The sequence below is a fragment of the Cyprinodon variegatus genome, unplaced genomic scaffold, assembly GCF_000732505.1.
Source record: "Cyprinodon variegatus isolate N-32 unplaced genomic scaffold, C_variegatus-1.0 Scaffold1173, whole genome shotgun sequence".
In the NCBI taxonomy this organism is placed as follows: domain Eukaryota; kingdom Metazoa; phylum Chordata; class Actinopteri; order Cyprinodontiformes; family Cyprinodontidae; genus Cyprinodon; species Cyprinodon variegatus.
In genome coordinates this window covers 66302-82786 of record NW_015151626.1, presented here as the reverse complement: position 1 = coordinate 82786, position 16485 = coordinate 66302, and the positions used below count along the sequence as shown (strand labels likewise).

General features: G+C 37.4%; 1 protein-coding gene across 1 annotated transcript in view; it reads left to right on the top strand.

The window, feature by feature from the left end:
• The first annotated feature begins 1162 nt into the window (after nt 1-1162).
• The window catches only part of LOC107101930 (rod cGMP-specific 3',5'-cyclic phosphodiesterase subunit alpha-like), a 46411-nt gene continuing 31088 nt past the window's right edge, over nt 1163-16485 (top strand). The window contains exons 1-8 of the mRNA XM_015401022.1: nt 1163-1214; nt 2644-2980; nt 3278-3419; nt 9401-9553; nt 9717-9806; nt 9971-10111; nt 12033-12107; nt 15358-15422. Coding sequence (XP_015256508.1) covers nt 2652-2980; nt 3278-3419; nt 9401-9553; nt 9717-9806; nt 9971-10111; nt 12033-12107; nt 15358-15422 — 995 coding nt within the window. The 5' untranslated portion in view covers nt 1163-1214; nt 2644-2651. The remainder of the gene's footprint in view (nt 1215-2643; nt 2981-3277; nt 3420-9400; nt 9554-9716; nt 9807-9970; nt 10112-12032; nt 12108-15357; nt 15423-16485) is intronic.

Below are 16485 nucleotides of genomic sequence, written 5' to 3'. Positions count from 1 at the left end.
ATTATTATATTGATTATTTATTTATACTCATTATTCTCCAGATGCACAGTCTTTATATCATAAAAACATTGTACAGTACAGCGTTTTATTTGTCTATTTTATGTTTTAACTCAGTCACATATTCTTTTGATACACTTTTTTAAGGTCCATATTTGTGTGACCACTTTTGTTTCTGTGACACCACATTTACTTGTTCTGTACATCTTTATATTCCATGACTGACGCGGCCTTTCTTAGCTATTAACGATAATGACAACTATAATAATCAACTTTCTAGTTGCACATAAGTCCTGCACATAAACAGACAGTAAGTTAATTACTAAATTTATTTGTGTTTTTGTTAACCTGAAAAAATTACACATTAATGTAGAAGCAGAACAAGAAAACTTGATGTGTTGCTTAAATCTATTTAGAACATTTTAAAACTGGAACAGAGAACCGCTCTTGAAAAATGTTTTGTTTTTCCAGAAAAGCATATATATCTCTCTACCACAAATATTGAGCAGGGAATGTGCTGGTGAAGATTCTCAGTCATCCAGGTCATAGTCCTTCCAAAAAAAGGTCAAAAACCAAACCACTGGGCTTTGTTTTCCAGTTTAAAGATGTTTCGCTTCCCATCCAGGAAAGCTTTTCAATTCAAGATGTCTGGATTAGCGTCGAGTTCAAGGCTTATAGAGTAGCCCATTAAAGCCTTGTTATGGCTTAGAAAACATGCAAATTGAACCAAAAAGCATCTCCAGTAATGGGGAGTGGTCCAGGTGGTTGTTGGCCTGCAATACCCGACACTGGCCTATGCCTCTGAAAAGGGAGTTGTTAGAGGAATTATTGGCTTTTCTTAGCTTTAGTCAATAAATCAAATAGTCTGTGTGAGTGTCTCACAGTAAAGAACAAAATACAAAGTTAACTGATGGTTTAAGGTTTTATTTTTCCAGACATTTCATATACACAGCATTTTTTCAAAGCCAGGTGTTTATATTAAGATCCTTTAGGGCTAATTGTTTGGAGACAGACAGTAAAATCCCTTATAGTTTCATTAAACATTGGCTGGTTTTGTAATCCACATGTTTGTAATTGGATGCAGGATTATGTCAACACATGACCATTTAAAACCATCCTTGTAATCCCCTTTCTCTTCTCAGACAACTGCACCTTGGCCGTTAAGGAGGACAGAGGGATTACACACTTTGCTGGGGGATCATACAAGGAATTAACAGGTACCAATATTCACTTCAAATTCACATTCTCTTTCTTTCCCTTGAGATCAACCTAATGGTTCACAATGTTTTAAAATTGGTATAACTATAACATTTTATTATTAATCTCAAGAAAGTTGATTATGTGATGTTACAGCTCCAGTTTGAGTAGATTTTAAACTTTTTGATGGGGAACTATTTCCTTAAATAGAAGATATCACTGCTTTGAAGTGATGGTATCTATTTATTTACTTTATTATTTATTTACTTTATTTACCTTTGTTGTTTTTATTGCATAGTATGTTATGTTAGCTCTAACTGGATTCGAAAAGGTGTAAATATGATTTGATTATGTTTGACTGTCATATTCACATGATTTCAGGTGTCACTATCGCCTCCCTCATAACAAATAATTAAAAGGAAAAAAAAAAAAACGGTTTTAATAGTTGTTGCAAACTCACCCTTGAATTCTATTTTTTTTTCTTGATCAACCTAGTATATTGAAAAAACAGCCTCATATCTCTTCTTATGCCTTTCACACAGAGAGGATGATGTTTTTAAACCCTTTTTTATGTTGGTTTGACCACATTTTCTGGATTAGTACCAGTAGAGACGGCATATTTTAGGATTTTGGGCGAATTAATCCAGATTTTATTTGAATTGTGCTGAATTTTTAAGAGTTTCCAGGACCTAAGGAAAAAAAATAGTCCCATACCATCACAGCTCTTCTACCACTGGAAAAATGGGCATGATATGGTTTTAGACCCCTTTTATAATTCTCCATCTAAGTGATATCTTAGCCAAGTACAGTCTTTAAGTCAAATTCCTGTATATTTTGCAGATTACATGCATTTATTTATAATGGTAGGAGAGGTTATTTTTTTGGGGTATGTCCTCTGATCCGCCATTTATTTGATGACCCTGTAAGGCCACTCTTTGTTACAGCTCTTTTACTGTAGGCTTTCACCATCATCGTCCCACCACAGGCGCTGGGAGATAAACTTAAAATTTATGACTAAAGATACTGGCTTAATTTGAACAGCTATGTTCTTGTTAAACAACTTGGGAAAATAAAAACAGTTCTTCTATGATTACTATGTGTTTGTCTTCTGCTTTGAAGAGTGACTACAATAAACTGGCCTCTCAGGCACATTTCTACACCCCAGGCAAAAAGGAGTTTGGACGTTTGGATCAATTCAGTATTCTTCCTTAAAATGTGATATGATTTCATTTGAGTTGGATTGTTTGGTGATTTAACTCCTCTGAATATTCACACGTTTGTCGGATTCTGTCCTGAAAATTCAATTTGAGATAATGCTCCTGTTATAAAAAGGCAAATCTACTTTTTTCAGCTTTAAATGCATCTTCATACAGGAGTACATACTAGTACACTACAGGAGTACGTACTAATACATACTATATAATGTGTTTTACAACATTATTTTTGCAGCAGCAGCCATGGTGGATGCAGCTGCAGCAGAGCAGTTCCTGGACGCCAACCCAGCATTTGCAAAGCAGTACTATGACATAAACCTGAAGCCCAAAATCATCTCAGACCTGCTGGACAGCAACCGCCAGCCTGTGTTGGACGTCCGGACCTTCCATGAGCTGACCATGGTGGATGAGAGTGAGATTCTTTTCGACCTGGTACGGGACATACAGGACAACTTGCAGACTGAGCGCTCCGTCTTCAAGCTCATGAAACACCTCAGCTTCATGATGAGGGCCGACCGCATGAGCCTCTTCATGTACCGGCAGAGGAACGGCGTGGCTGAGCTCGCCACAAGGTCTCTCAGACTTTTATTAACAAGTTTTATTAAAACAAAAAAACTTCCCTTTAAAGTTGTAAACTCCTACAGCTCTAGCTGATTTGTCTGGATATAAAGTCATACATTTGAACTCTTAATTCCCATGCACTAATGCTAATGCAGAGGCTTTAAATAATTGCATTGCTTCAACTATAGTGAGTTCAATCATTTTCTGATAATTTTTTTCATTTTTCTTAAGCCCATGCAAGTTAACTTTTATAGGATAATCATCAACAATCATCCAAAAACATGTCTGTTCTCACTTTGCTTTTATAGATTATTCAACGTTCATAAAGATGCAATATACGAGGAATGCCTGGTGCAGCCTGACAGTGAGATTGTGTATCCGCTGGACATGGGCATCGTGGGCCATGTTGCCACAAGCAAGAAGATGGTCAATGTTCCTGATGTATCGCAGGTAGGCCACCTTTAAATCCATTACGGGAGTGCTGGTCTAGTGGTTATAGCAGTGCGCTTTTGCTCTGAAAAGGTTGCAAGTACCTGGTTCGATCCCCACAGCCTCCACTCTGGGTCCTTGAGTAAGATCTTTAACCCCACACTGCTCCTTGGGTGCTGCACAATGGCAGCCAGGGGGGTGTTTTAAATGCAGAGGCAAATTTCTCCAATTTGAGATCAATAAACTTCAATTATTATTATTAATTATGTGAATTTAAGAGTTCTGTGTTACTCTCTTATTGACCACCAGAGGGCGCCAAAATACCACACCACTGCATCTAATTCCATTGTGGAAGCTCAAGCTCATTACAGGCTTTGACATTTCAAAACAGCCAACAAACTCATTATTTCTTTTTGTACCCATCATGCTCTCACAGATCTACATACCCCCCTCCGCCCACACCTGCCCAAAGTGTTTTTGTGACATTTACTGGTAATAGTGAAGCAGACTTTACAGATGCATCATAAGTACTTCTCTATATCAGTTGAATTACATCCTTTTATGTGAGATTAGGGAGCTGAACTATTAATGTGTGAAGAAAACAGAGCAGGGACAGTTGTTGCTTTATTTATTTCTTTTTTGATCCTCCACTCTCTGCCAGACCTGCCAGTTTCTTTTGAGCCACGACAGAACAGATCTCCTTCTGCTCAAATCCTCAGACCATGAAGTCACAGCCTCACCACAACACATAAAAGGAAACCATCACTATCAAAAGCTGCAAGCCTCCATTTTCCCCCATTGGCTGTAAAGTAGCAGCTAATGTTTCTATTAATTGATTGGCTTTACGTTGCTAATGCATGGAGGATGACTTTTTAGCAACAGACTGGAAGTCACTGTCTCTGCACATGCTATTTCCATCCCAATCCAATCTAGCAGAGGATTGTGCTGCACCGTAGGTGGGGATTATGCAGTGAGTGACTAAGCGCTGGCCTCAATTTCCCTTCAACGTTTGTCTTTCCCTTCTACAACTGAATTTAAAAATCCCCTCATTTGCAGGGTGGATTTTATTCATAATTCAATGAGTGGATACACCATGTTTATGGCTTAAATGAGGAAAAAAAAATGGAGGGTATGAACATGGAGTAACTTAACGTGTCCTAAATTAGAGTGAGCCCAGATTATTCCTGTAGGTCACACAGGCGCTGAGCCACTTTCCCCGACTCAGCACAATAACACACCTTAAATCTTTTCTGCCACGCTTAGTCTTGTTCTCATCATTGTCTCCTGGTGTAGAAAGAAATTAACTTTATGGTATTTTAAATAATTTAAAAGATAAAGTACAAGTTAGGGAATTTTGACTAACATTTTTATATGTTTTATGCAACATTTCAGTCATCAGTCATGGCAACCACAAAACAGGCTTAAATGCAACTGAATTGTCGCTCAGTTTTTCTGAATGTGTTTGAGAACCTATTCAGGAGTCGGATGCAAATCAAATAACCACCTGTTGTTTTCCTGACTTTGTTGGTTTTTTCTGTCTTTGATGAGTTTTGTGTTTGGCCATTTGATTCATGGTCGGTGAGCTGGTTTAACCACTTCATAATGAGCTCCAATCCTCCTCTTCTGTTCAGTGATGACTTTCCTTCTTTAACAAAGATGGCTTTCTTTACCCCTCTGTCAAACCATCTATCCTCTCTGTCCCAAATGTGGCCTTTGTTCTGCGTTTGTGTTGTAGTTGTGTGGTTTCTCCGATGTAGGACTTCATAAACAATGCCAATGCTTTTATTAGGTGTTTTGTATCTGGAATGAACCAGTTTTGGGGTTCAAAATTCACTGGTAAGGGTTTGCCTTCGAGTCAATGAGTTGATGCAATCATATGGTTTTCTTTAGATATAAAAATTTGAATCAATTTTACAGTATGATCTGGTTGAATTGTCTCTATAAAGTACTTTGAGATGACATGTTTTCTGAATTGGCGCTGTAGAAATAAACTAAATTAAATTGAACTGAAAGTAGGCCTGAAACAATTAATCAGATTAATCGATTATTAAAATTAATGTCTACTAATTTAGTAATCAATTAATCGTTAACTTGATTATATAGACTCTAAAACATACCTTAAGCTGACAGAGCGACGCACTCAGAGCGATAATTATACCAAAACTGTAAAAAAATATCTAAACATTTTGCATTTAAGATGAAAGAAATCCTTTTCGTCTGTCAATGTCCTCTGTCCAGAAGTGGAAAAGTTTTTGTTTCACCTTGTTTAATTTAGTAAAAAACCTTCTTTGACTTTCTGATTATCAAATGATTAAAAAATCGACATATTAATCGATTTGCAAAATCATCGTTATTTGCAGCCCTACGGGTAGGTAATGTTTAGAAAAAATCCTTCTGAGTTTCTCAGAAACTGCAGACATAAATTAAAAGACATTGTTTCCCCCTCCATGTGAGGGGCAGTGTTACTTTTTGACCGACTTAACAAATGCCCAGCTTGCATAACTGCATGCTTCGAGTGATTTCCTGTCATGTTTGTGCTTTTTGCTGTATAGTTTCTGTTTGTTGTGTGCATGAGATCCATCCATCCATCCATCCATCCATCCATCCATCCATCCATCCATCCATCCATCCATCCATCCATCCATCCATCCATCCATCCATCCNCCATCCATCCATCCATCCATCCAGGGTCGGGTCGCGGGGGTAGCAGCTTCAGTAGGGAGGCCTGGACGTCCCTCTCACCAGCCACTTGGGCCAGCTCCTCCGGGGGAATCCCAAGGCGCTCATAGTCCCTCCTCCAGGTGGGACGTGCCTGGAACACCTCAAGGAGGCATCCTAATCAGATGCCCGAGCCACCTCAACTGGCTCCTCTCGATGTGGAGGAGCAGCGGCTCTACTCTGAGTCCTCCCCGGATGACTGAGCTCCTCACCCTATCTCCACGGGAGAGCCCAGAGAAAACTCATTTCAGCCGCTTGTCTCCAGGATCTCGTTCTTTCAGTCATGACCCAAAAGCTCATGACCATAGGTGAGAGTAGATCGACCGGTAAATTGAGAGCTTTGCTATTTGGCTCAGCTCTCTCTTCACCACAACACACCGGTATAGTGCACGTTTCACAGCAGACGGCGCACCAATCCGCTTGTCGATCTCCCGCTCCATCTTTCCCTCATTCATGAACAAGTCCCCAAGATGCACGAGATCCAATTGGATCTTTAAAACAAAATAAATAAATAAATAAAAAGGTTCCTTCTTTTCCCTTGGGGAAGCTTTAAAGGACGTCGCTCATTTATAAATTTTTACCAAAATGTAATGTCATTCAGAAACTGTTTCACTATGAATCTTCAGAGCAAAGATGAAAAGCAACCATGTCAGAATGCTTCGGGTTTTTACCTTTGGTTCACGGTGCTGATTCAAGATGAGCCAAGACTTTGTCTCTTTGTTTTCAAAAGTAGCATCACTGCTCTGGCCACTCTGCAGAGAAAACAGCTTCAATGGAATCGCAGCACATTTCCATACTGCTTTGTTTAGGGCTAAAATCATTTCAGTCAGTTCATCACTGTGCTTAGTAGCTTAAAAAGCTTACATTTTCAGCCTATTGCATGGAAAGTATATTAAGATAAAGAATCCCAAAAATAAAAAGGAGCTTCCTGCCAAAGCTCTATTTATAAGCTCTATATCAAGTTATACTCTGTATTTGAGTCCTTACATAAAAACTGTAACCCTTACAGGGTTGCAGGTTTTATTTGAAAATGGCAAAACATAATAAAGTACAAAAAAATGTAATACCCCCCTTTTGAATGTGCAATGCTGCCCTTTACTAACCTGACAACAGCCAGATGCATGTCTCGCTCGCTGGGCGGAGCGAGACATGCATCTGGCTGTTGTCAGGTTAGCCCTTTACTGCCTCAACGGACAATTTTAAATAAATGGAAATCAAATCAAAACCTCCACTTTTATGAACACCCCTGGTAAAGATGTGGAAAAAGCATTAAAATTAATTAATCTTTTGCTGCTGGAGCAAAATTTCACACTAAAACAAAAGTATGAATTAGCTTTTTATACAGATATTGATAATACCACTCTTATAGTATGAAAAACCCATGAGCCCAAAGTAAGACCTTTGATCGTCCTTTCTGAAGATCATAAGGAATCGTTTTCAGTCCTATTGAACTTTTCCCTGCAGATCGTTAACAGATTTTAGGTGGGCACCAAGAGGACATTTTTATGTCCTCTTGGTTCCCACCTAAAGTCTGTTAACAAGAGGACATTTTCATGTCTTCTTGGTTAAGTTTGGTTTGGTTTGTGGTGACCCATTTCTGTTTTGATTTTGGCCCTATGTTTTAAATCCTTATTCTGACAGGGGCTTTTATTTATCTAATACTCTAGTTTGATATATCTCAGCTTATCATGCACTCCTACTATAGTTCCTATAGGCTCATTGGAGGTAAAACTGCTGTCATTATCAGATGATAACAAGGCAAGCTAATCTTAGCATCCTTCCACAAATGATGCAAATGCAGAAGGACAAATATCACGCTTTGAGGAAAACGCCCTCTTGTGGGATTTTCTGGTTTGTACAACAAATTTCTATCTTGGGTTATTTTCAACCCTAGCAGTTCATTACATCACATGATGCAGTGATCAATTGAATTGGGGTCTGATTTTGCTCTTTAAACTGACTGAATTGTCACAGAGGGCTTTGAGATGTCGTGTGTTTTGCATTGTTGCCATAGAAATAAACTGTGAAATTGAATTGAAATGAATTCCAGTTTGTCAAATAAAAATAAAATTAAAAAGTAGACTTTTCAAATATCATCAGTTTGTTGAGACATTTAATATCAAAAAGTGCATCTACTTCATTGAACAAAGGTAATCCGCCCCCCTGACACCCGCTTTAAGCATGTCATGTAATTTCATATTTTGTTTACATTGGTGCTTGTAGGACAAAAAAAAAATGTTTTTTTACTGGCATGCTTTCTAAACAAACAACTGACATCTATATATAAGATGCGGAACAGTTCTTGTTTATTTTAAAGGTTGGATTTCTGTTTATCCCATCTGAAAAAATCTATTCAATTCAGTTTATTTATATATCACCAATTCACAATACATGTAATCTCAAGACACTTTACTGAGACAATTCAACCAGATCTTTCAGTCAGATTGATTCAAAGTTTTCTATCCTAGGAAAACCAGTTGATTGCATCGACTCATTCACTCGATTGCAATCTCTCACACTAAGCATGCTTTATAGTGACAGTGGAGAGAAAAACTCCCTTTTTAAAAGAAAGACACCTTCCAGCAAAACCAGGCTCAGTGTGAGTAGCCATTTCCCGAAGCTGACTGGGGTTCAAGGAGACAGAAGCAGTCATATAGTTAGAAGCAGAGATACAAAAGGCAACCAGCTCCACAGGCACCCTGTCCAGGAAACACACAGCCAGGCAGACAAGCTCTGAGCCAGCTCCCATGTCAGAGGATGAAGAGAGCACATCCAGCCAGTCACAGTCAGAGAAACAGGACTTCACTGAAAAACAGGCCGATCTCCAACATCTATAAACAAAAGTGTTGATGGCAGCAGTACAGCCGATATTTCTCTCCAGGATGGTGTCACAGAAAAATAGAAACAGAACAGATCAAGCTACTATAAGAAAATAACTGAGAGAGCATAAACTTAGAGATTGAACTTACAGATTCTGCAGAGTGAGAGAATAGAGATAAAATGAAGCAGAATGATGAAAGAGGGGTCCCTATGTCCTCCAACAGTAAATCCTACTGCAGAAAAAAAAGCAAACTTTTAAAACAAGGGATAAGAACCTTTCCTTTTTTGGGATTATCTGTCTGAAACAAATAATGTATAAACAACTAATAAAAAATAAAAATAAAACCAGGAATATTTCTAAAACAAAAAAGTACGATCCCAAAAATGAATGATACCTAATGACACCTAAATTGTTCCTGTTAAAGTTTAGAAGAAGTCAAATGTTGTCTGTTATTTCCCCTCAGAGTTCACATTTCAGTAACTTTGTTGATGAGCTGACCGAGTATCAAACCAAAAACATCCTCGCCATCCCCATCATGAACGGCAAAGACATGGTGGCTGTTATGATGGCGGTCAATAAGTTGGACGGACCGTGCTTCACTGCCAAGGATGAGGAGGTAGTGTGTAAAACTTATTTACTACACATTTAAATCACCAATCAAAGGAGAAATAGAAACATGTTTTTATAAAGAACTTTTTCCATTTCTGCTTTTGGAACTGTAAAGATTAGCAGTAAAGTTGATGAACTGACACTGATAATAATTTTTCTGATCGTTTCAGGTGTTGAACAGATATCTTAACTTTGCCAACCTGATCCTGAGAGTTTTCCACCTGAGCTACCTGCACAGCTGCGAGACCAGAAAGGGTCAGGTAAGGACAAGTCACCTAAAGAAGACAAGAAAAGTCTGACAAAATATAAACTGACTAAATCAACCAAAGAACTACTGTTTAGATATTTCCACATTTATAAATTCAGATAGAGATAATAAAGCAGAGGCATGTAAAATAGGAGCTGTTTTTATTTCCCTCTGCAGGTGCTGCTTTGGTCGGCCAGCAAGGTGTTTGAGGAGCTGACAGACATTGAGAGACAGTTCCACAAGGCCTTGTATACAGTGAGAGCTTTCCTAAACTGTGACCGCTACTCTGTCGGTCTGCTAGACATGACCAAGACCAAGGTAGGTTTTCATTCAGACAGACCATTGCAATCTGTTGTTTGTAGGTACCGTATATGTTAACCCTTTGATGAGACACATGAAAAAAATTGTTCAGTTTGATAAATTCTTTACAAAATTTTACGAGCCTTTGTTTGGTGAAAAAGGGCTTTCGAGAAACAATACTGGATTTCCCAAACTATATAGAGCAGCTCACTGTAAACCACGCCCCAATTAGTTTTTTTTTTTTTTCAAAAACTGAGAAACGTATATGTAAAAGCCGCAGCAGGCTATAAGCCACTAAAATCCATTAAACCAAACCTGTAGGGCAGAGGTCACGGATTAGCGGACCACAGTTTGGATCTGGACCCACCTGCTGGATAATCCGGACCCAACCTGATTTAAAACATTTATAAATTAACACATGTTGTCTGACGACAGTGTCTAAACTTCACTAAACGCCGCTTCTCCTGTTCCCCCGAAATCCAACATCCCCCGCTCCAGAAGGGGGGAGCTCTACATATAGTAGCTCTGTAGGAGTGAAGCCCGGTCTCTTCATTGGCTCGACAGCTTTAATGCCGAAATCAATGTCAAAATGTCTGAATTAAGGACATTTGTTCTCAGTTGTGTCTGCTGCTGGCGTGTGCTTGTGCTAAATGAAAATTAGCAACTTATTCTCTTATTCTTTGATTTCCAATGTTGACTTCCGCCCACTGACGGTTAGGAAATATCCACAGAAAGGGCGCTTCTTTATATAGGCTGGATGAAGCGTTGATGCTTATAGTACAAAAAATACAGTACTTCTCTTGGACCAACTTAATTTTAAGAAAAATATAAGCTTTTTATGCTCAGAATAAGACTTACTTTCTCTAACTCTTTGAAGACTTTTAGGAATAATATAAAAAAAAACATATATTGAGCTGTAGGCCTACGTTCTGCCGCCACAGCAGTTTGCAAAAAGTTTAAACAAAGAAAAAAATCAGTATACCGGTATGTTTCAGAGTCCTAGTTTTTCTAAGAGTCAGTATTTACATTTTATGTTTTTTATTCATTTAGCAGAAAAGCTTTTGTAAGCTGTACTACTAGGCTGACTTTAGTAGTACTATGAAGTACTATATTTGGTATGACATCAAATGAAATTCATGTAAACCGACAAACTTATCTGCAAATTCTGGTATTTCAAAATAAATGACAAAAATTTAAAAATACAAAAAATAAATAACATGGTTGAAAAATAATACATTTTGGCAGATTTTGTTTTTGCAAAATCCATTTTATTAACATAAACTTATATAACCACTCTTTACTGTTGGTAAAAGTAGGGTAGGAAATGGTAAAAACACCCAATATCTACTGTTTACTGTATACTTGAACCTAATCTCAAGTTATTTCAAGATACAGGTGGTGGGTAGAGTAACCACAAATTTTACTAAAGTAGAGGTAGTAATATCCTCAAAAGAATATCACTAAATGATTCAAAAAGAAAAGTACAACTACTTCATAAAGTTTTTTTCTTTTTTTTTTTATAGATGGTAGTTTTCCTCATCCTGTCTAAGAACCAAAATTGTTGTATTTCTGTTGATCACATTATCATGAAAGCTACTTATTGGCATCAGCTGTCACCTAATTACACGCTTCTGCCGGTTCATTTCAGACTCCTGCCATATGAGAACGAACACATGTTGTCTGACAGCACAGATGGTCGCTGCTGGAAAACCATTAATAAAACAAAAATGAACAAAAACAGAAACACATCTTTAAGGGCTTCAATAGAAAACCTGCCATTCTCAGATCATAATCTATATATAGAGAGAGATAAAATGTACTTAAAACTACACTTGAGTTTAACTTTATTTTCATTTTAAACAATAAATAAACAACTGAGGCAGCTGTTTTCTCATCTTTAAATCCCATTCATTGTTGTGTGTTTTTTTTTTACCTGTAGGAGTTCTTTGACATGTGGCCCATATTGATGGGAGAAGCTCCACCATACGATGGACCCAAGACTCCTGATGGCAGGGTAAGGATGAACCATAGCAGCTACAAATAATTTCCCTTTATCTAGGCCTTTTATTTGACAACTTTTGCCATCATCAGATCAAGATCTGTCAAAGGTTTTGGTTTTCACAATGTGATTCCTAAGGTAACAGAATAGGATAGAATAAAAAATCCATTTATTGTCCCGAAATGGAGAAATTCTGGTGTTCATAGCAAAAAATGGACCTTGGAAAAATGTATAATAATAATATACTAGTGAAGAGTTAAAAGATATATGATAAAATACTGTACTATAAAGTGTTTTAACAATACAAAACTGTGCACCTGGAGAATAAAATAACCAATATCCAGCTATAGACATTTTTACAGTAATGGATATTTTTGAAAATAGCAGCAACATCAGAGATGTGCAAAATATCAGCAGCATGTTATTTAACTGACTAAGGTAGAAACTGTGCAAAATCACCATGAATGTAACAACTTATTGAGGTTGTTGGGAACAGTGGTGGTTATAGAGTCTTCCAGCTGCTGGGAGGAAGGATCTGTGATAACGCTCCCTGGTGCATTTAGGGTGCAGCAGTCTGTCACTGAAGGAGCTCTCCAGTTTTGCGACAGCTTCATGCATGAGGTGGGAGACTTTATCCATTTCCCACGTCCTGCGCTGAATCCAGAGGGCATCCAATCACAGAGCTGACCTTCCTGATAAGCCACTTCTCCAACAGACAGCTCCATAGAATATGCCCAATGGCACAGCAGAGTCATAGAAGGTCTTTTGGAGTGCCCCCTGCATTCCAAAAGACCTCAGTCTCCTCAGCAGGAAGAGTCTGACCTTTCTTATACAGAGCCTCAGTATTGTGTGTCCAGTCCAGTTTGTTATTAAGATGAACACCTAGGTACATATAAGAGTTCACTATCTCAATGTCCGTTCCCTGGATGTTCACCGGTGTCAGCCGGGTGGATCTGCTTCTGCGAAAGTCCACCACTAGCTCCTTGGTTTGCCCTGCATTAATCAGTTCTTTGTGGTTTGGTTCTGCTGACACAAGTCCACAAAGTTCTGGTTCTGGGTAAAGGGAGGGCCAAAGAAAATATTGAAATACACACAATACAATAAGTATTATCTAAAACATCTGGGGTTCCCAAAGAGGAGGTCAGGACCACATGGGGGGTTCACAAGACACCAAATAGGGGGTCCTAAGACAGTTTTACAATCACGGTGATGTGAGATCTGAAATATATGTAGGGCAAAAATATATCAGGAAATATATACCTATTTCCCATAAAAATAAAATAAATATACTTTGAAAAATTTAAATGTAACATTGAATTATTGACAAATACATTTAAAATGATAATAAATGTCACAAAAACCAGTAATTTAAAATTCTATTGAATTACTTTATTTATTTTATAAATAATTCTATGTATTTTTAGATAGTTAGCATTCTGTAGCATTGTCATTGTTGGAGTCCCAGCCTAAAATGTTTGGGAATCCCTGAATTACATGATTCAAATATTAAATGTGGTATTCAGTTATAAAGTTTATGGTTAAATAACTGAATACCTGCTTAAGTGTTCAAAAATGCATTTTTAATAATGAATTAAATAATCAAATGTCATAAAAACATTATGTAAAATGTTATTTATTACTTTACTTCATATTTTTAGAAGTAATTCTATGTATTTTTTAGATAGTTGGCAGTCTGTTGCAATATTATTTTGGGAACACAAGCTAAAATGTATGGGAAGCCAAGATTTGGATTATTCAAATATTAACTATGCTATTCAATTATAAATTTTACAGTTAAATAATTAAATTCCCAGTTAGGTAATCAAAAATACATTTTTAATAATTAATTAAATAATCAAATGTTAAAAAATTTGAATGTGGTTAGAAATAAATAAGAATACTTTCCTCTTTATTTTTAGATGATTATAGAGTAAAATGTACTTTTAGAGGTCTACATTCTGTAATACTTTTTTGGGGGGGGTCACACGCTGAAATGTTTAGGAACCTTTAGTCAATTAATGTTCTTTTGCCTGAATGGGAGCTCCTGTTACTGTTGTTTAATCCAGTACATGGCAGATAGTGTGGCCTTTTAACACATCCACTGAAAGGAGAAAAATCGAAGTCCAAATTTAAGTTGTTTTTATACAAAATCTAAAAAAAAAAAAGCAGCAAAGTGTGTGAAACAAACAAAGCCATTTATCTGAGCAGCAGCTGATCAGACTTGTGGTTAACATAGATGAAGAAAACTTCCTTCTAGTTCAGTTCAGGGTCTGTTTTTCTCAGCTGCCTCAGGAAATGCCCGTTTCTACTCCTCAGCTGCATGATTAGATACTTTGCATGCAGCTATTGTGTGTAAATAGCAGTAGTGGGCAGTGAGGGCTTTCAAAGCCTTCACTGCTGGTCTAAAATCAATCAGAAACACTAACCAACATTCACACCCTAAACTTTCATTTTGTTCTTTCCAACTGAATTAATGTTTTCCAAACAATCCATTCTCTTCATTTTGTATTGTTTTTCTTTGGTTGCTTTGTTTTTTTCCCTTTATGTGGTTGCTATATTTTTTGTCCAATCAGATTTCAGCCATAGAGTGCTGCTATGTCAATCAAATCTGCCCAGAGCCTTCAGAATCAGCAGTGCTGGCTGATCTAACCGTAACAAACAGATTTCATATTTGCCCCACTGGGCCTGCAAGCGGGCCTACCCCTACGTCAGCATCTTCTGTCCTCTGATTGGTCAGCTAGAGCAAATTAAGCTAATGACAATCTGCATTTTGGATCTGCTTTTGTTAAAAAGTATTTCTGGCCTCAATGGCTGTTACTAATGGAGAAACAAAGACTTCCTGCATAAAGATTTTTTTTATAAATAATCAGGATTTCTGGTGAGAGAGATATATTTTAGTCTCATGCTTTATGCGGTATTTTATTTGGTAATTAGATGCATACTGAATCTCAACAGCTACTGAGGATGTAAATGTTGCGGAGCTGTGGTTATAGCATAGAGGATTGTGGTTGCCCTAAATGGGCTTCTTGCTTAATTAACCTCTTATTCACCCTCACACTAATCTTCCTCTCAGTAATATCTGCTATATATATTAAATATATTGGTTATATATATATAAAACCAATATATTAAATATATATATAGACGTCAAGGCATAAGAAGTAGATTAAGTTGAGTGGTGCCCACCAAGGCCTAGGCATCACATGCAGCGCCCGCCACTGGTGATCTGTGTGTTAACCAAGTGAATATTTGATTTCTCTTTCAGGAAATTATCTTCTACAAAGTGATTGACTACATCCTCCACGGTAAAGAGGACATTAAAGTCATTCCGTAAGTATTTAGAGTGATTTACAAAATATTTTATGGTTTGGTTGTAAGGTGAAATATCAGTGTACCTCTAATAACTGATCTGACTTGGGAAGTAAGCCTGTTTCTATCTAGGTCCTAATTTCAGGAGTCCAGTCAGCTCAATGACCTGAATGTTTCCAAAAACAAGACAGTTGAAGTTGCCTGTTTGTGGATGAAGCCTGTTTTGACACAGTTGATATTGGTGCATTTAGTAGGAGTGTAGAGATTCTTCTGTTTACATTTGCATCACTGGTAACACTATACTATGTAAATGCAAGCCACCTGTTCATACACAAGGATAAGGTCGTGACATAAAACTGACTTTGTAGAACCTCTAAAACCCTTAAATGTGTTTTGTTTAAAAAGTTTGCGTATATAAGAGGTATTTTATACTGCATGCTGTGTTTCTTCTCATCCAAAAGCAACAGCTCTCACTGGTCTTTGCCCTCAGCCATGTTTTCCTGCCAATCACTGCAGGCTACATCTGCTTCCCACCTGAAATATCTGCTCTGTCCTCAGAAATGAAGGGAAAACAATAGAGGTTCAGAACTCCAGCAAAGTAAAATGCAGGATTTAAAATTATTTATTGAGAAAAACAGACTGAATGTCTGCTGTGTTTCTTTAGGAAATGAAAGAGGACAAGTTGAAAAGCTCACAATGAAACCCAGTTAATTAAAAACTGTTCTAAAATGAATCTGGTGAGCCACCCAAAAAAGATCCAGCTTAACTGTGGGAAGAAATTCAGTTTTTAGCCACATTAAAATGAAAAACACTTATTTACAGTCAAAACTATATCCTTAATCCATTCATTGTTTTACTACTTGATCAGAGGAGGATGGAGTACCCAGAGATGTACTGAAGTAAGAGTAGCTAAGAATTAAGAATTACAGCAAACTACTAAAAAACTACTAAAGTACCTTTTTTTTAAAATGTTACTCAAGTGAATGTAACTAGTTAACACCCTATTCTGAACCTGATATTAGAGTTTTTAGTTTTTCACTTGCTCGCTCACTCGCTCGCTCGCTCCCTCACTCACTGACTCACT